Source organism: Rhinopithecus bieti, unplaced genomic scaffold (assembly GCF_001698545.2).
Source record: "Rhinopithecus bieti isolate Rb0 unplaced genomic scaffold, ASM169854v2 scaffold_9615, whole genome shotgun sequence".
Taxonomy (NCBI): Eukaryota; Metazoa; Chordata; class Mammalia; order Primates; family Cercopithecidae; genus Rhinopithecus; species Rhinopithecus bieti.
In genome coordinates, this window is record NW_016806325.1 from 1,080,426 (window position 1) to 1,093,009 (window position 12,584).

Genomic DNA, 12,584 nt, shown 5'->3' on the forward strand with positions numbered 1-12,584 from the left:
AAGACAGGGCCATCACAGGTGTAATTCTAAAAGTGAGAATAGGAAAAGCAAGTTATAGTTAAAAAAAAGGATGAGATGAAATTAGATCTGCCATTAGGATAAAAAATAATTCGTGTGACAGAGCTAGGAAACTCTTAGGTGAAAAAGATCCCACAAAACCCCTAAATCATATTTAGTGTTAGTGACAGAGAATCTCATAAATGTCTAGAGAATCTCATAAATGTCTGAAGAACAAAACACAGTTTGTATTATGCTCAAACTAAGGCATTTTATTAGCTGGCTTTACAACTTAAATAATATCTTGGCTTTCAAAGGAACAGCTTCCACTAATTCCAAATTAAACTTTCACAAGTTTACTTGTTTGGGGAGGACATTCTTATGGTCACCACAAAATACCTTTATTATAACCTTCCCCAAATCTTTTCTTAGCGTTAACTGGAGGAAAACAAACAAACAAACAAACAAAAAAGCTTAGGTCAAATATCAACTGCCTGAAAAACCCAATTAAGTTACTTTTCCTTAAAACATGTGAAGTATAATTGAATCAAAAGAGAAAACTGCAAATACATTGTGCTTTGGCCAGAAGTAGAGTTCATTTCATGATGATTCAGTATCTTCGGATACTATTTTTGACACTTGCCATAAATCTCAGCGAAGTAAATCCATTTACTAACATTTCAAAGGGAAAGTTGTTTTTAACATGAGCCTTTCTTTGCCAGTTGGGAACTTATAATTTTTGCAGAGGTGATTATTAATACTTCTTTGCAGCTAATTTTAGCTTTAATTTTTCCTCTCATCTAAAAAAAATACCAATTGCACATTGTTCCTTTGACTTAATGACTGGATTCTTTGAAACAGAGGTTAGCTATTTCACTGTATCCGGAAACACGGCAGAAATTCTGACCCATCATTCTTTTATCTGTTAAAGCAAAAAAAAAAAAAGACATTTGCTATCATTTAATCAATCACATTATAAGAACAACAATGGGAAAATTACAGTGAAAGAATTATTATATCAAGAGAAAATCTTTTTCTTTGTTCTGCAACTTTCTTCCTTTTCTAGTCATGCTATTTCTGCAATTTACTATACTCTCTCCATTATTCTCCACAAACAACTCTATCTTATTTTTAGAATGCTCTTTCAGAAAGAATGTCTTGATAGATTAAATGTGATGTTGATGACAATGATGACATCAGCTACCATATTGGATGTTTCGTATGTGCCAACTGCTGTGCCGAGTTCGTTGCACGTTATCATTTCATTTTACAACAACTCTAGGAGATAGATTCTATTATCCTATTTTTATACTGAAGGAGGTAAATTGAAGGAGAAATGCATTTATGCTGCTAAAAGTTGGTGGAGCAAGAACACAAATGGGCAGTGTAACTCTGAAAGCTGTTTTCTTCACCTCTACCCCACACCGCCTTCCATATGCATTTTACTTAAATGATGTATATAGAGTTTCTTGGTACTTTAGCAACTTAAAAGAAAGACCTTTCATGATATGTGTAACTCACTTTTGATGCAATTTAAAGCATATGTTATATCCAATTAAATGAACTAGTTTTAGGCAGAAAACAATCATGTGGAGTAATGAAGTGCCCTTTAAAATACAATATTCATAAGATTCATATTAATTATGATAATGTAGAAGAAATTAAATCACTGAAATTTTCTGGTTCGTTTCTGGCTATTTGCTCCAGCAATTAGAATTTAATATAAATTCTAATTTCTTATTCTAATAGCATAACTGTGTTTCCTTTAAGCCACAAAATCTCATTGAAGATTTTACCAATCTTCCAAATATAACTCTATCCCTTAAAGGACCACTACAACCTAAAATGCATAAGGCCTCTCCTCATCAATGCTTCTTCTTTCATTCCCTCAAAGCTTTCTTTTCATTCCTAAAAGGTAAAAAAGAAAAGGCATCATAACTATGGATATATAATGAGTCACTTTAAAATAAAATACCTCAGTGACAACACCAGCAGCTATTGTAGAACCACCATAACGTAGCATGAACCTCCCCAGCTCTTTAAAGTCTTTATATAGCTCAAGAGCTATTGGTCTTTGTGTCTGCAGCTCTACCAATGCATTCTGGCCTTTAGTCAAAAACCTATTCAGACAAAAAAAGAACAAATGAATATATGATAGACGTGAATAGACATAATAATGACAACCTGAAAAACAAATATTTCACATTTAACCAACATATCAACTGTGTCTTTCAAAACAAGAAAATATTTTTTGAATAAAATATATGTCTTTGGACTTTCTGCTTTAGTTGAAAGAAATGAGGAGTAATTCTAGATTTAAGAAACATTAGGTAGTTCATTTTTACCTGTCTTCCAAATATAACTCTATCCCTTACAGGACCACCATAGCCTAAAATGCTTAAGGCCCCTCCTCATGAAAGAAATGCTTTTTCTTTCATTCCCTCAAGAAAGTGAGTTCAATTATCTAATAAAGAAAATTATACTAAGGCTTATTTCTATAAAAAAAGTATTTGCAAAGCGGAATATAATGCCCTATGTCTTTCCTAGTAAAACTGTAATTTGGGGAATGTGTATTAGGAAGTTATCTGTAAAGAGGACAATCAATCTGTTGTTGCTAAGATTACCCTCAATCAAGCAAGCAATCTCTCTGTTTCCCCACACAGGAATAATAGTTGCTTAGCAGGAATTCAGGACAAAAATTACATAAGTAGCTTTTCCACAATATGATACTTGTAAAATATGAAGGAAGACCAGGCATGGATCAGACTGTAAATGGTTTCATAAAAATAAGTAAACAAAAAATCTCTAGAGTGGGTCCTGCTCAGACAGGCAGAACCTAAAAAGGGACATTTTGGAATTGTTTTCTAATTTAATTTTGATGTACTCTACAAGTATAGTGGACAGAAATCATAAACTCTCCTTTTGAAAGATTAGTTCAGGGGCAGACAGACTAAAAGAAGGTTCTAAAAAAATACACCAAAAATTCCAAATATCGGTTTTGGACAATTTCAGGCTTCAGTTCATCCCTTAGGAAGGAGAGCATCTAATACATACATGGCTTGTTCCTAATTTAGTTTCTAAAACATTAAATTCCATTCTGCATAATCAAGAGCCTACAACGTACCTGAACAGGAATCAAAGGGAAAGGCCAAACAGTTGTGCAAAATAAAAGGATAAAGCTACAGATAAGGTGACAGAGAACACAAACATGAGAATATACGTTAAACTCTACCATCACTGAGCTAGGATTTTGTAGCAGGAGCATGGAGGGGAAGACTCAGGATTATATATGATGAGCCAATTTCAGACTAAAAATTCTGTATCAATTGTCTGGGTCAAACAACCTGGCTCCTGAACAAAAGAATATAAGTTATGTAAACCAATTGACTAGGTTAGAATCCTGCCTCTATCACTTGAGCTTTGCGTCACTTGCTAGATGCTTCACAGGACTGCTAAGAATATACATCATGTGAAAGCATTCACAATACAGCCTAAAAAATAGTGGTCCTCAAGAAATGTCAGTCGTATAGTTATATCATGTTTCTCAGAACATTATGGCAAACACTCATGCCAGAAGCTAAAGACTCAGGTTAAATATAAAGATCTACCTTTAGAAGAGAGGTAAAGTAGCCCTTCCTCATAACAGAGAAACAGGCAAGGGTTTAGAGCAATGTAAGATTTCCTCTTCCACTTGCAGTCAGCCTATTAACCCACTACCCATATTTGGCCTCTTCTGCAGGTGTAAAAGATGAGGAACACCAAGGATAGAAAAAAGGGGACTTGGGATGTTATTGGAAAAGAAGTTGGAAGGGAAACCCCAAAGCTAAAGCAGCCAAACCAAATTGCAATTAGCCTTAACTTGGATTAGGGTAAGAAATCTTTTTTTTCTTTTTTTCTTTTTTTTTGGGGGGGGATGGAGTTTCACTCTTTTGCCCAGGCTGGAGTGAAGTGGCGCGATCACCGCTCACTGCAACCTCCACCCACCGGGTTCAAGGGATTCTCCTGCCTCAGACTCCTGAGTAGCTGGGATTACAGTTGTGAGCCACCACACGCAACTAATTTTTGTATTTTTAGTGTAGACGGGGTTTCACCATGTTGGCCAAGCTGGTCTCAAACTCCAGACCTCAAGTGATCCACCTGCCTCTGCCTCCCGAAGTGCTAGGATTACAGGCATCAGCCACTGTGCCTGGCCAACAAATCTATTTTGTAACATTCATCTCTAGTCTTGTATTTTGTTTTTATTTACATACTTAGTTTCTGAGGAAGTACTTAAAAAATCCCAATCTTGTCCTAGCCAGAGGGAAAGTGTCACACGTAGGCCTGGACATTAATGCTAATCAGCAGGCCCAACAGGATGCTGATCACCTCAACTTAAGGCTCCAGGTGGACTTGGAGCAAAACACAAAAACAAAACAAAAAAAAAAACTTTCCATATGGGAAAAGAGCAGGCACTACAGAGTGTGTAGATTATTTTCTTCTTAGCTTAGCGTAGGGAATGATCTTATTAAGGAGGTGACAAGAAAGTTAAACACGCAGTAGAAATTTGGAACCAGTGCCTAGACATACTTTTTAAAACGTAGGTCTGGTTTTTGTTGAAATGCCCTTATTTTCACATCATCAGTATCTACGGCTTGAAATGTACATACATATATAAGCTTATATTTACGTTTATTTATAATTCACATCCTCCACCACCACACATAACAGAAATTATATCTAGCATTCATATCTAAACAAGAGCTTAAATACTTGCTTGTTTTTATGTTTGTTTTAATCTAGTCCTTGAAAAAAATAATTTCTGGAACAAGTAAAAATGGGTTTCACTTACCACAAAGAGAAATACTACACAAATGAGTTAATCTTTAAAAAATTGGCTTAAATTGCTTATCATTTCCGTATTAAAACACTCACTTAGGCTTTTTCTTTGTGACTTCACCCGTGCTTTTGTTTAAGACACTAATCAATCGTTTAATAACGGCGGGTTCACTGACAGTTTGGTAGTGTAACAGCACCTAAAACAAAAAAAATTATAACACTAAAAATCTGCATAGTATCGCTGTCCTTTTCTTTTGGCACTTACACTTAATTATCTTCAGTTCAGTGCTACTGTTGGAGTCTTTCAGGATCTCCAGTTGCTTCCTCTAAGTCCCACCACTCTAATCAGGTGGTTACTTAACTTACTAAGGGGAAAAAAGTCATGAGAGGCATTTGAAATTTCTACTGCACCAACTGCTGTATCAACTTAGTTCAGTGCATAACCTGTCAGCTTTTTCCTCTGTACAGATGGAGGGTAACAACATCTTAGGGTTGTTGTAAAGATTAAGTAAGATAATTCGTCATTTAGAACAAATGTTGTTGTCATTTTTATTATTATAAGTAGTAGTAGGGAAAGAACCTGGGATTGAATCTCAACTCTTTCTCTTCTATCTGTCTGTACCTCAGTTTTCTTAAGTGTAAAATAAGTAGGCTTTTATAGTGTTATGATGAAAATTAAATAGGATCAGACACAGCACCTGCCATGGTAGATGTTCAATGAATATGAATTGTCTCATACAAATTAGAGAGGGGGATAATACCATATTCACAGTAATTAATGTATTCATTGTTGAATAAGAATATTATAATAAATACAGAGGTAAAGAGGAAGGACAATAACATTTTTAACTACACTGGGTACAAGCATTGTATGATATGATTTATAAGTCCTATTTAATTTATGTGGCAGCTGAGTAGGCCCTGAAGTCAGACAGACCTGGGTTCAAATAACCTCTAGTTGTGTGAACTTTGGGGCAAGTTCTTTTTATTTTTGGAAGCGGAGTCTTGCTCTGTTGTCCAGGCGGGAGTGCAGTGGTGCAATCTCAGCTCACTGCAACTTCTACCTCCCAGGTTCAGGCAATTCTCCTACCTCAGCCCCTACAGCAGCTGGGATTACAGGTGCACGACACCACACCCAGCTAGTTTTTGTACTTTTAGTACAGATGGGGTTTCACCATGTTGGCCAGGCTGGTCTCGAACTCCTGACCTCAGGTGATCCGCCTGTCTTGGCCTCTCAAAGTGCTGGGATTACAGGCATGACCCAGTGTGCCTGGCCTGGCATAATTTTTTTAACAATCTTCCACCCCTAAAATCCCCAGCCTCTGGTTCCTTATCACTGAAATGAGGAAAATCAGATAATGTTATTTTAAAGTGGTGCCTGGCATATGGCAAGCATTCAGTTAACTGATGGTCTTATATATTAGCTATTATTTCCATGTTTTATATGTAAGGAAAATTAAAATAAAAAAGGTTAAGCAATTTAATGTGGCCATGGTGCTACATGTAGAGCTGAATTTTGGGCTTATGTCAGTTGAAACTACAAATTGAAAGCTCTTCCCACTTGAGTTTACAAGGAGGGCTATAGAAATCATACAAATGGAACCTTTCGCTTCATGAAGATGAAGCTAAGGTTTGGATACACCCTAATCCAAACCAGAACATAGATTGACTATCCTTGCTCAAATAATAAGTGTGCAATAAGCATGAAGTGTGTAATATGTCTACAGTTTGGAGGTATTGGAAAGACCAATTCCCAGGACATATCAGAACTATCAAAGTTTCATTGGTTTATAAGGACCATTTAATGCTGTTTGTAGAAACACTGACACTTCTACTCTGGAATTTCCTAGCCAAAACAGTTTGCACATTCAGAAAACAGAAATGCAAGAGGGGCTGTTGATGCACAATCCTAGACTTTGGGAACTTTCTAAACCAACTCATTCAATTTAAAAAAACAAAACAAAACAAAAAGGCACAGCTGAGCCTCCATTACTCCAAAAAAGACAAAAGTGGTTTTATTTTTCAATGGCACTTGAGGAGTCAGAACTAGAAAGATTCCAAAAGAATTAAAAACTGACTACTGGGGGTGAAAAACTTGCCACAACGCATGGTAAAGTGGTGAGAAACACCTCTGTGCATTCAGAGCATTCAGGTCTTAACCAGTATCAACATAACATAAATATAAGTCTAAGTATCTAAGAAACATTTCTTTTGTAACAAACAACTTATGTAAACAAGTAGGATTCACTTCGCTTAGCCAAGGTGTGACAAAGGAACTGGAACCAGTCTCCATGGCCAAATTTGAAAGAACAGAAGCACACAAACCTAATTAAGTTCTTTCTAACTTGGTGAGCTATGTGTGTATTCCAGGTAAAATCAGGGTGAACAAAGGATGGGTGGTGGCAGCATGAAGTTAGGTCTCATATGTCTTTTTATCTCCTCAGTATCTTGCAAATAGTAGCTCAAACAAATTATTACACGAAAATAACAGAGAGAAGTGACTGTACACTATCTCAACATTTTAATTCAGATTACATATAACCAAAGTCATCTATAATTCAACATGCAGCATAGTGTAATAGGAAAAAAAAGCACTGGATTTCAGAGTAAAGGTAACGAATAAGGAGTCCTGGCTTAATCACTTATTATTTATATAGCACAACCTCTCAGAGGGTTCAATTCCTTAACTATAAATGGGAACCATACTAATACAGATCCACAATCACTTATCTGCAATTCCCAAGTCCCAAAAGACCGAAAATCTGAAGATTTTTCCTGTCTGTAACAAGCCCATTTAAGTGCAAAACCAAACTTGATGTGAGGCAATGTACTGATCTTAATTTATCTCAGTTAGTGTTAATAAGTTCTGGTGCAGAAACATTAATATTTTGATTTTAGAGTGTTGTTCCCTTCTGTTGTGTAACTTTTATGCATTATTTACCTTTCTAAAGTTCTAACATTTCTGAGTTCTAAAACCATTGGCCTAAAGGGTTTCAGGTAAAGGCTGGGATTCTATACTTCATGTACGGTTATGAGAATCAAATTATCTAGTGTTTTATAAACTGAAATGGGCTACATAACCTGTTAGGTGGCCAAATAAATTATTTTCCTTAATTATCTAGATAACCTGTATTTTAAAAATATTAACAAATACATAGTCAATTGGTTTTCAACAAGGGTACCGGGACCAGTAAATAGGGAAAGAACAGTCTTTTCAACTCATGGTGCTGGGAAAATTGGATATCCATATGCAAAACAATGAAGTTCTACCTTACATATGTACAAAAATTAACTGAGAATGTATCAAAGACCTAAATATAAAAGCAAAAACAACAAAACTCTTAGAAGAGAACACAGCACAAAAGCTTTATGACATTGGATTTGGCAATGATTTCTTGGATAATACACCAAAAACACAGGCAACAAAGGAAAAAATAAACTGTACTTCAACCAAATTAAAAACTTTCGTGCAGCAAAGGACATTATCAAGATAATGAAAAGGCAGCCTAGAGAATAGGAGAAAATATCCGCAAATCATGTATGTAATAGGGGATGATATTAAGAATTTCTATTAATAACAACACAACCTAATTCAAAATGTGCAAAGGATTTAAAAAGACATTTCTCAAAGATATACAAATGGCTAACAAGCACATGAAAAGATGTTCAGCATCTAATTAGAGAAATGCAAATCAAAACCACTATAAGACACCACTTAACAACTATTAGTTTGCCCATAATATTTTTAAAAATCCCTCTCCCACACCCCACTCCTAGAAAACTTGTTATTTAATGTGTTGACAAGAAAGTAGAGAAAACAGAACCCTTATGCACTGCTGGTGGGAATGTAAAATGGTAGAGCCCCTGTGGAAAATGGTTTAGCAGTTCCTCAAAAAGTCAAACATAGAATTACCATATGATCCAGCAATTCCACTCCTAGGCATATGCCCAAAAGAATGGAAAGCATGAATCCCAATAGATACTTGTACATCCATTTTCACAGCAGCATTATTCATAACAGCCAAAAGATGGAAATAACCCAAATGTGCATCAACAGATAAATGGATTTTTAAAAGGTGGTATATACATGCAATGGAATGTTATTCAGGCTTAAAAAGGGATGAAATTCTGATACACACTACAAAATGGACAAACCATGAAAACAATTTGCTAAGTGAAATAAGCCAGACACAAAAGGACCTTACATAAGGAACCTAGAACAGGCAAATTCACAGAGAAAGTAAGTAGAAGAATGGTTACCAGGGGATACCGAGAGGGAATAATGGGAAGTTACTGTTTAATGGGTACAGATTTTCAGTTTGGGATGTTGAAAAAGTTGAATAGTAGTGATGATTGGCTGGGCGCAATGGCTCAACGCCTATAATCCCAGCACTCTGGTAGGCCAAAACTGGTGGATCACCTAAGGTCAGGAGTTCGGGATCAGCCTGGCCAACAAGGTGAAACCCCATCTCCATTAAAAATACAAAAAATTAGCCAGCCGTGGTGGCACACACCTGTAGTCCCAGCTACTCAGGAGGCTGAGGCAGTTATGGGAGGCTGAGGCAGGAGGACTGCTTGAGCCCAGAAGGCAGAGGTTGCAGTGAGCCAAGATTGTGTCACTGTACTCTAGCCTGGACGCGAAAATGAGACTCCATCTCAGGAAAAAAAAAAAAAATGAATAGTAGTGATGACTGCACAACATTGTGGAGGTACTTAATGCCACTGATTGTACACTTAAAAGTGGTAAATTCCATGCTTTATATATATATATATATATATATATACATACACACACACAATCAAATATAAATTAACAAAGTCTAATCCATTCTTCTATTATTTCCACTTAAAAAAATATAAAGAAGAGAGAAGATTCAAATAAGCTCAATTCAAAATGAAAATGGAGACATTATAAACGACACCACAGAAATACATAAGATCATTTGAGACTATTATAAACACGTTCGTGCACACAAACTGGAAAATCTAGAGGAAATGGATAAATCCTGGAAACATACAACCCTCCAAGCTTGAATCAGGAAGAAATAAGAAATCCTAAACAGACCAATATCAAGCAGTGAGAATAAATCAGTAATAAAAAAATTGCCAACAACAACAAAAAAGCCCAGGGCCAGATGGATCCATAGCCAAATTCTACCAGACATTCAAAGAAATAACACCAATCCTACTGGAACTATTAAAAGATTGAGAAAGAGAGAATCCTAACTCATTCCATAAAGCCAGTACCATCACCCTGATAACAAAACCAGGAAAGGACATAACAAAAAAAGAAAACTACAGACCAATACCCCTGATAAACATAGATGCAAAAATCCCTAACAAAATACTAGCAAACAAAATCCAATAGCATATCCAAAAGATATTTTACCATGATCAAGGAGGTTTCCTCCCAGGGATGCAGGAATGGTTCAGCATATGCAAGTCAATAAATGTGATTCATCACTGAAACAATTAAAAGCAAAAAAAGACCAGATGATCATCTCGATAGATGTGGAAAAAGCACTAGATAAAATCCAGGATCCCTTAATGATAAAAACTTCAATAAACCAGGCAAAGGGGAAACATACCTAAAAATAATAAAAGCCACATATGACAAACCCACAGCCAACATCATACTAAATGGGGAAAAGCTGAAAGCATTCCCTTTAAGAACTGAAACAAGACAAGGATGTTCACTCTCACTACTTCTATTAAACACAGTACTGGAAGTCCTAGCCAGAGCAATCAGGCAAGAGAAAGAAATAAAGGGCATCCAAATTGGAAAAGAGTAGTCAAACTATCTCTGTTTGCCAACGATATAATCACATACCTAGAAAACCCTAAAGACTCCACCCAAACAACACCTAGATTTGACAAATGAATTCAGTAGAGTCTCAGGTTACAAAATCAATGTACACAAATCAGTAGCACCAACAACGATCAAGCTGAGAATCAAATCAAGAACAAGAACTTAACCCCTTTTACAATAGCTACAAAACCAACCAACCAACTCACCCAGGAATGTACTTAGCCTAGGAGGTGAAAGATCTCTTACAAGGAGAACTACAAAACACTGCTGAAAGAAATCATGGATGACAAATGAGCAGAGATACATCCCATGCTCATGAAATGGAAGAATCAATATCGTGGAAGAGACCACACTGCCCAAAGCAATCTACAGATTTGGTGCAATTCCTGTCAAAATACCAACATCATTTTCCACAAGATTAGAAAAAACAATTCTAAAATTCATATGGAACCAAAAAAGAGCCCAATTAGCCGAAGGAATCCTAAGCAAAAAAAGCAAATCTGAAGGCATCACATTACCTTACTTCAAATTATACTACAGGCTATAATAACCAAAATAGCATGTTACTGGTATAAAGGTAGATTCACAGACCAATGGAACAGAATAGAGAACTCAGAAACAAAGTCAAATACTTAACAACCAACTGATCTTTGACAAGGCATGCAAAAACATAAATTGGGGAGAGGACACCCTATTCAACGGATGGTGCTGGGAAATCTGGATAGCTACATATGGAAGAACGAAAACTGGATTCCTGTCTCTCACCACATGCGAGAGTCAACTCAAGAGGGACTTGGATCTAGGACCTGAAACCATGGAAATTCTGGAGGAAAACCTGGGAGAGGTTCCTCTGGACATTGACCTAGGTAAAGAATGTATGACTAAGACCCCAAAAGCAGATTCAATGGAAATAAAAATAAATAGATAAGACCTAATTAAGCTAAAGAGCTAGTGCACAGCAAAGAAATCCTGAATATAGCAAACAGACAACCCACAGAATGAAAGAAAATATGTGCAAACTATGCATCTGACAGGTAGTATCCAGAATCTACAAAAGACTCAAATCAACAAGAAAAAAAAAATGAACAATTACATCAGGAAATGGGCAAATGACATGAACAGATACTTCTCAAAAGAAGACATACAAATGGCCAAGAAACATATGAAAACATGCTCAACATCATTAATCATCGAGGAAGTACAAATCAAAGCCACAACAGGATACCACCTTACTCCAGCCAGAATGGCCATTACTAAAAAGTCAAAAAACAATAGATGTTGCCATGTATGCGATGAAGAAGTGAACACTTGTGCACGGCTGGTAGGAATGTAGATTGGTATAGCCTCTGAAGAAAACAGTATGGAGATTTCTCAAAGAACTAAAAGTAGATCTACCATTTGATCTAGTGCTCTCACTACTGGGTATCTACCCAAAGGAAAATAAGTCATTATATCAAAAAGATACCTGAATGCATATGTTTATCACAGCACAATTTACAGTTGTAAGAATGTGGAACCAACGTAAGTGTCCATCAACCAATGAGTGGATAGAGGAAATGTGTGTGTACACCATGGAATACTACTCAGCCATACAAAGGGTAGAGATAGTGTGTTTTGTAGCAATTTGGATAGAGCTGGAGGATATTATTCTAAGTGAAATAACTCAGGAATAAAAAATCAAATAGCATATGTGCTTACTTAAAAGTGGGAGCTAAGCTATGGGTACACAAAGACATATAGAACAGTATAGAGGACACTGGAGACTCAGTAGCAGGTAGGGCTTGGGGGAGGGTGAGGGATAAAAAACTACATCTTGGGTACAATGTACCCTACTTGGGTGATGGATGCACTAAAATCTTAGATTTCACCATTATACAATTTATCCATGTAATCAAAAACCACTAGTTGGTAAAAAAAAAAAAAAAAAAAGAAGTAAAAAGAAATAGATGATAAAAATTTTAAT

General features: G+C 36.2%; 1 protein-coding gene across 2 annotated transcripts in view; it reads right to left on the minus strand.

The window, feature by feature from the left end:
* Positions 1 to 242: 242 nt before the first annotated feature.
* The window catches only part of HBS1L (HBS1 like translational GTPase), a 106,716-nt gene continuing 94,374 nt past the window's right edge, over positions 243 to 12,584 (minus strand). For both annotated transcript variants that reach the window (XM_017875475.1, XM_017875477.1), the window contains 3 exons: positions 4,909 to 5,009; positions 1,973 to 2,117; positions 243 to 919 (listed from right to left, as the gene is read on the minus strand). In XM_017875475.1, the coding sequence (XP_017730964.1) occupies positions 908 to 919; positions 1,973 to 2,117; positions 4,909 to 5,009 (258 nt within the window). In that variant the 3' untranslated portion in view covers positions 243 to 907. The remainder of the gene's footprint in view (positions 920 to 1,972; positions 2,118 to 4,908; positions 5,010 to 12,584) is intronic.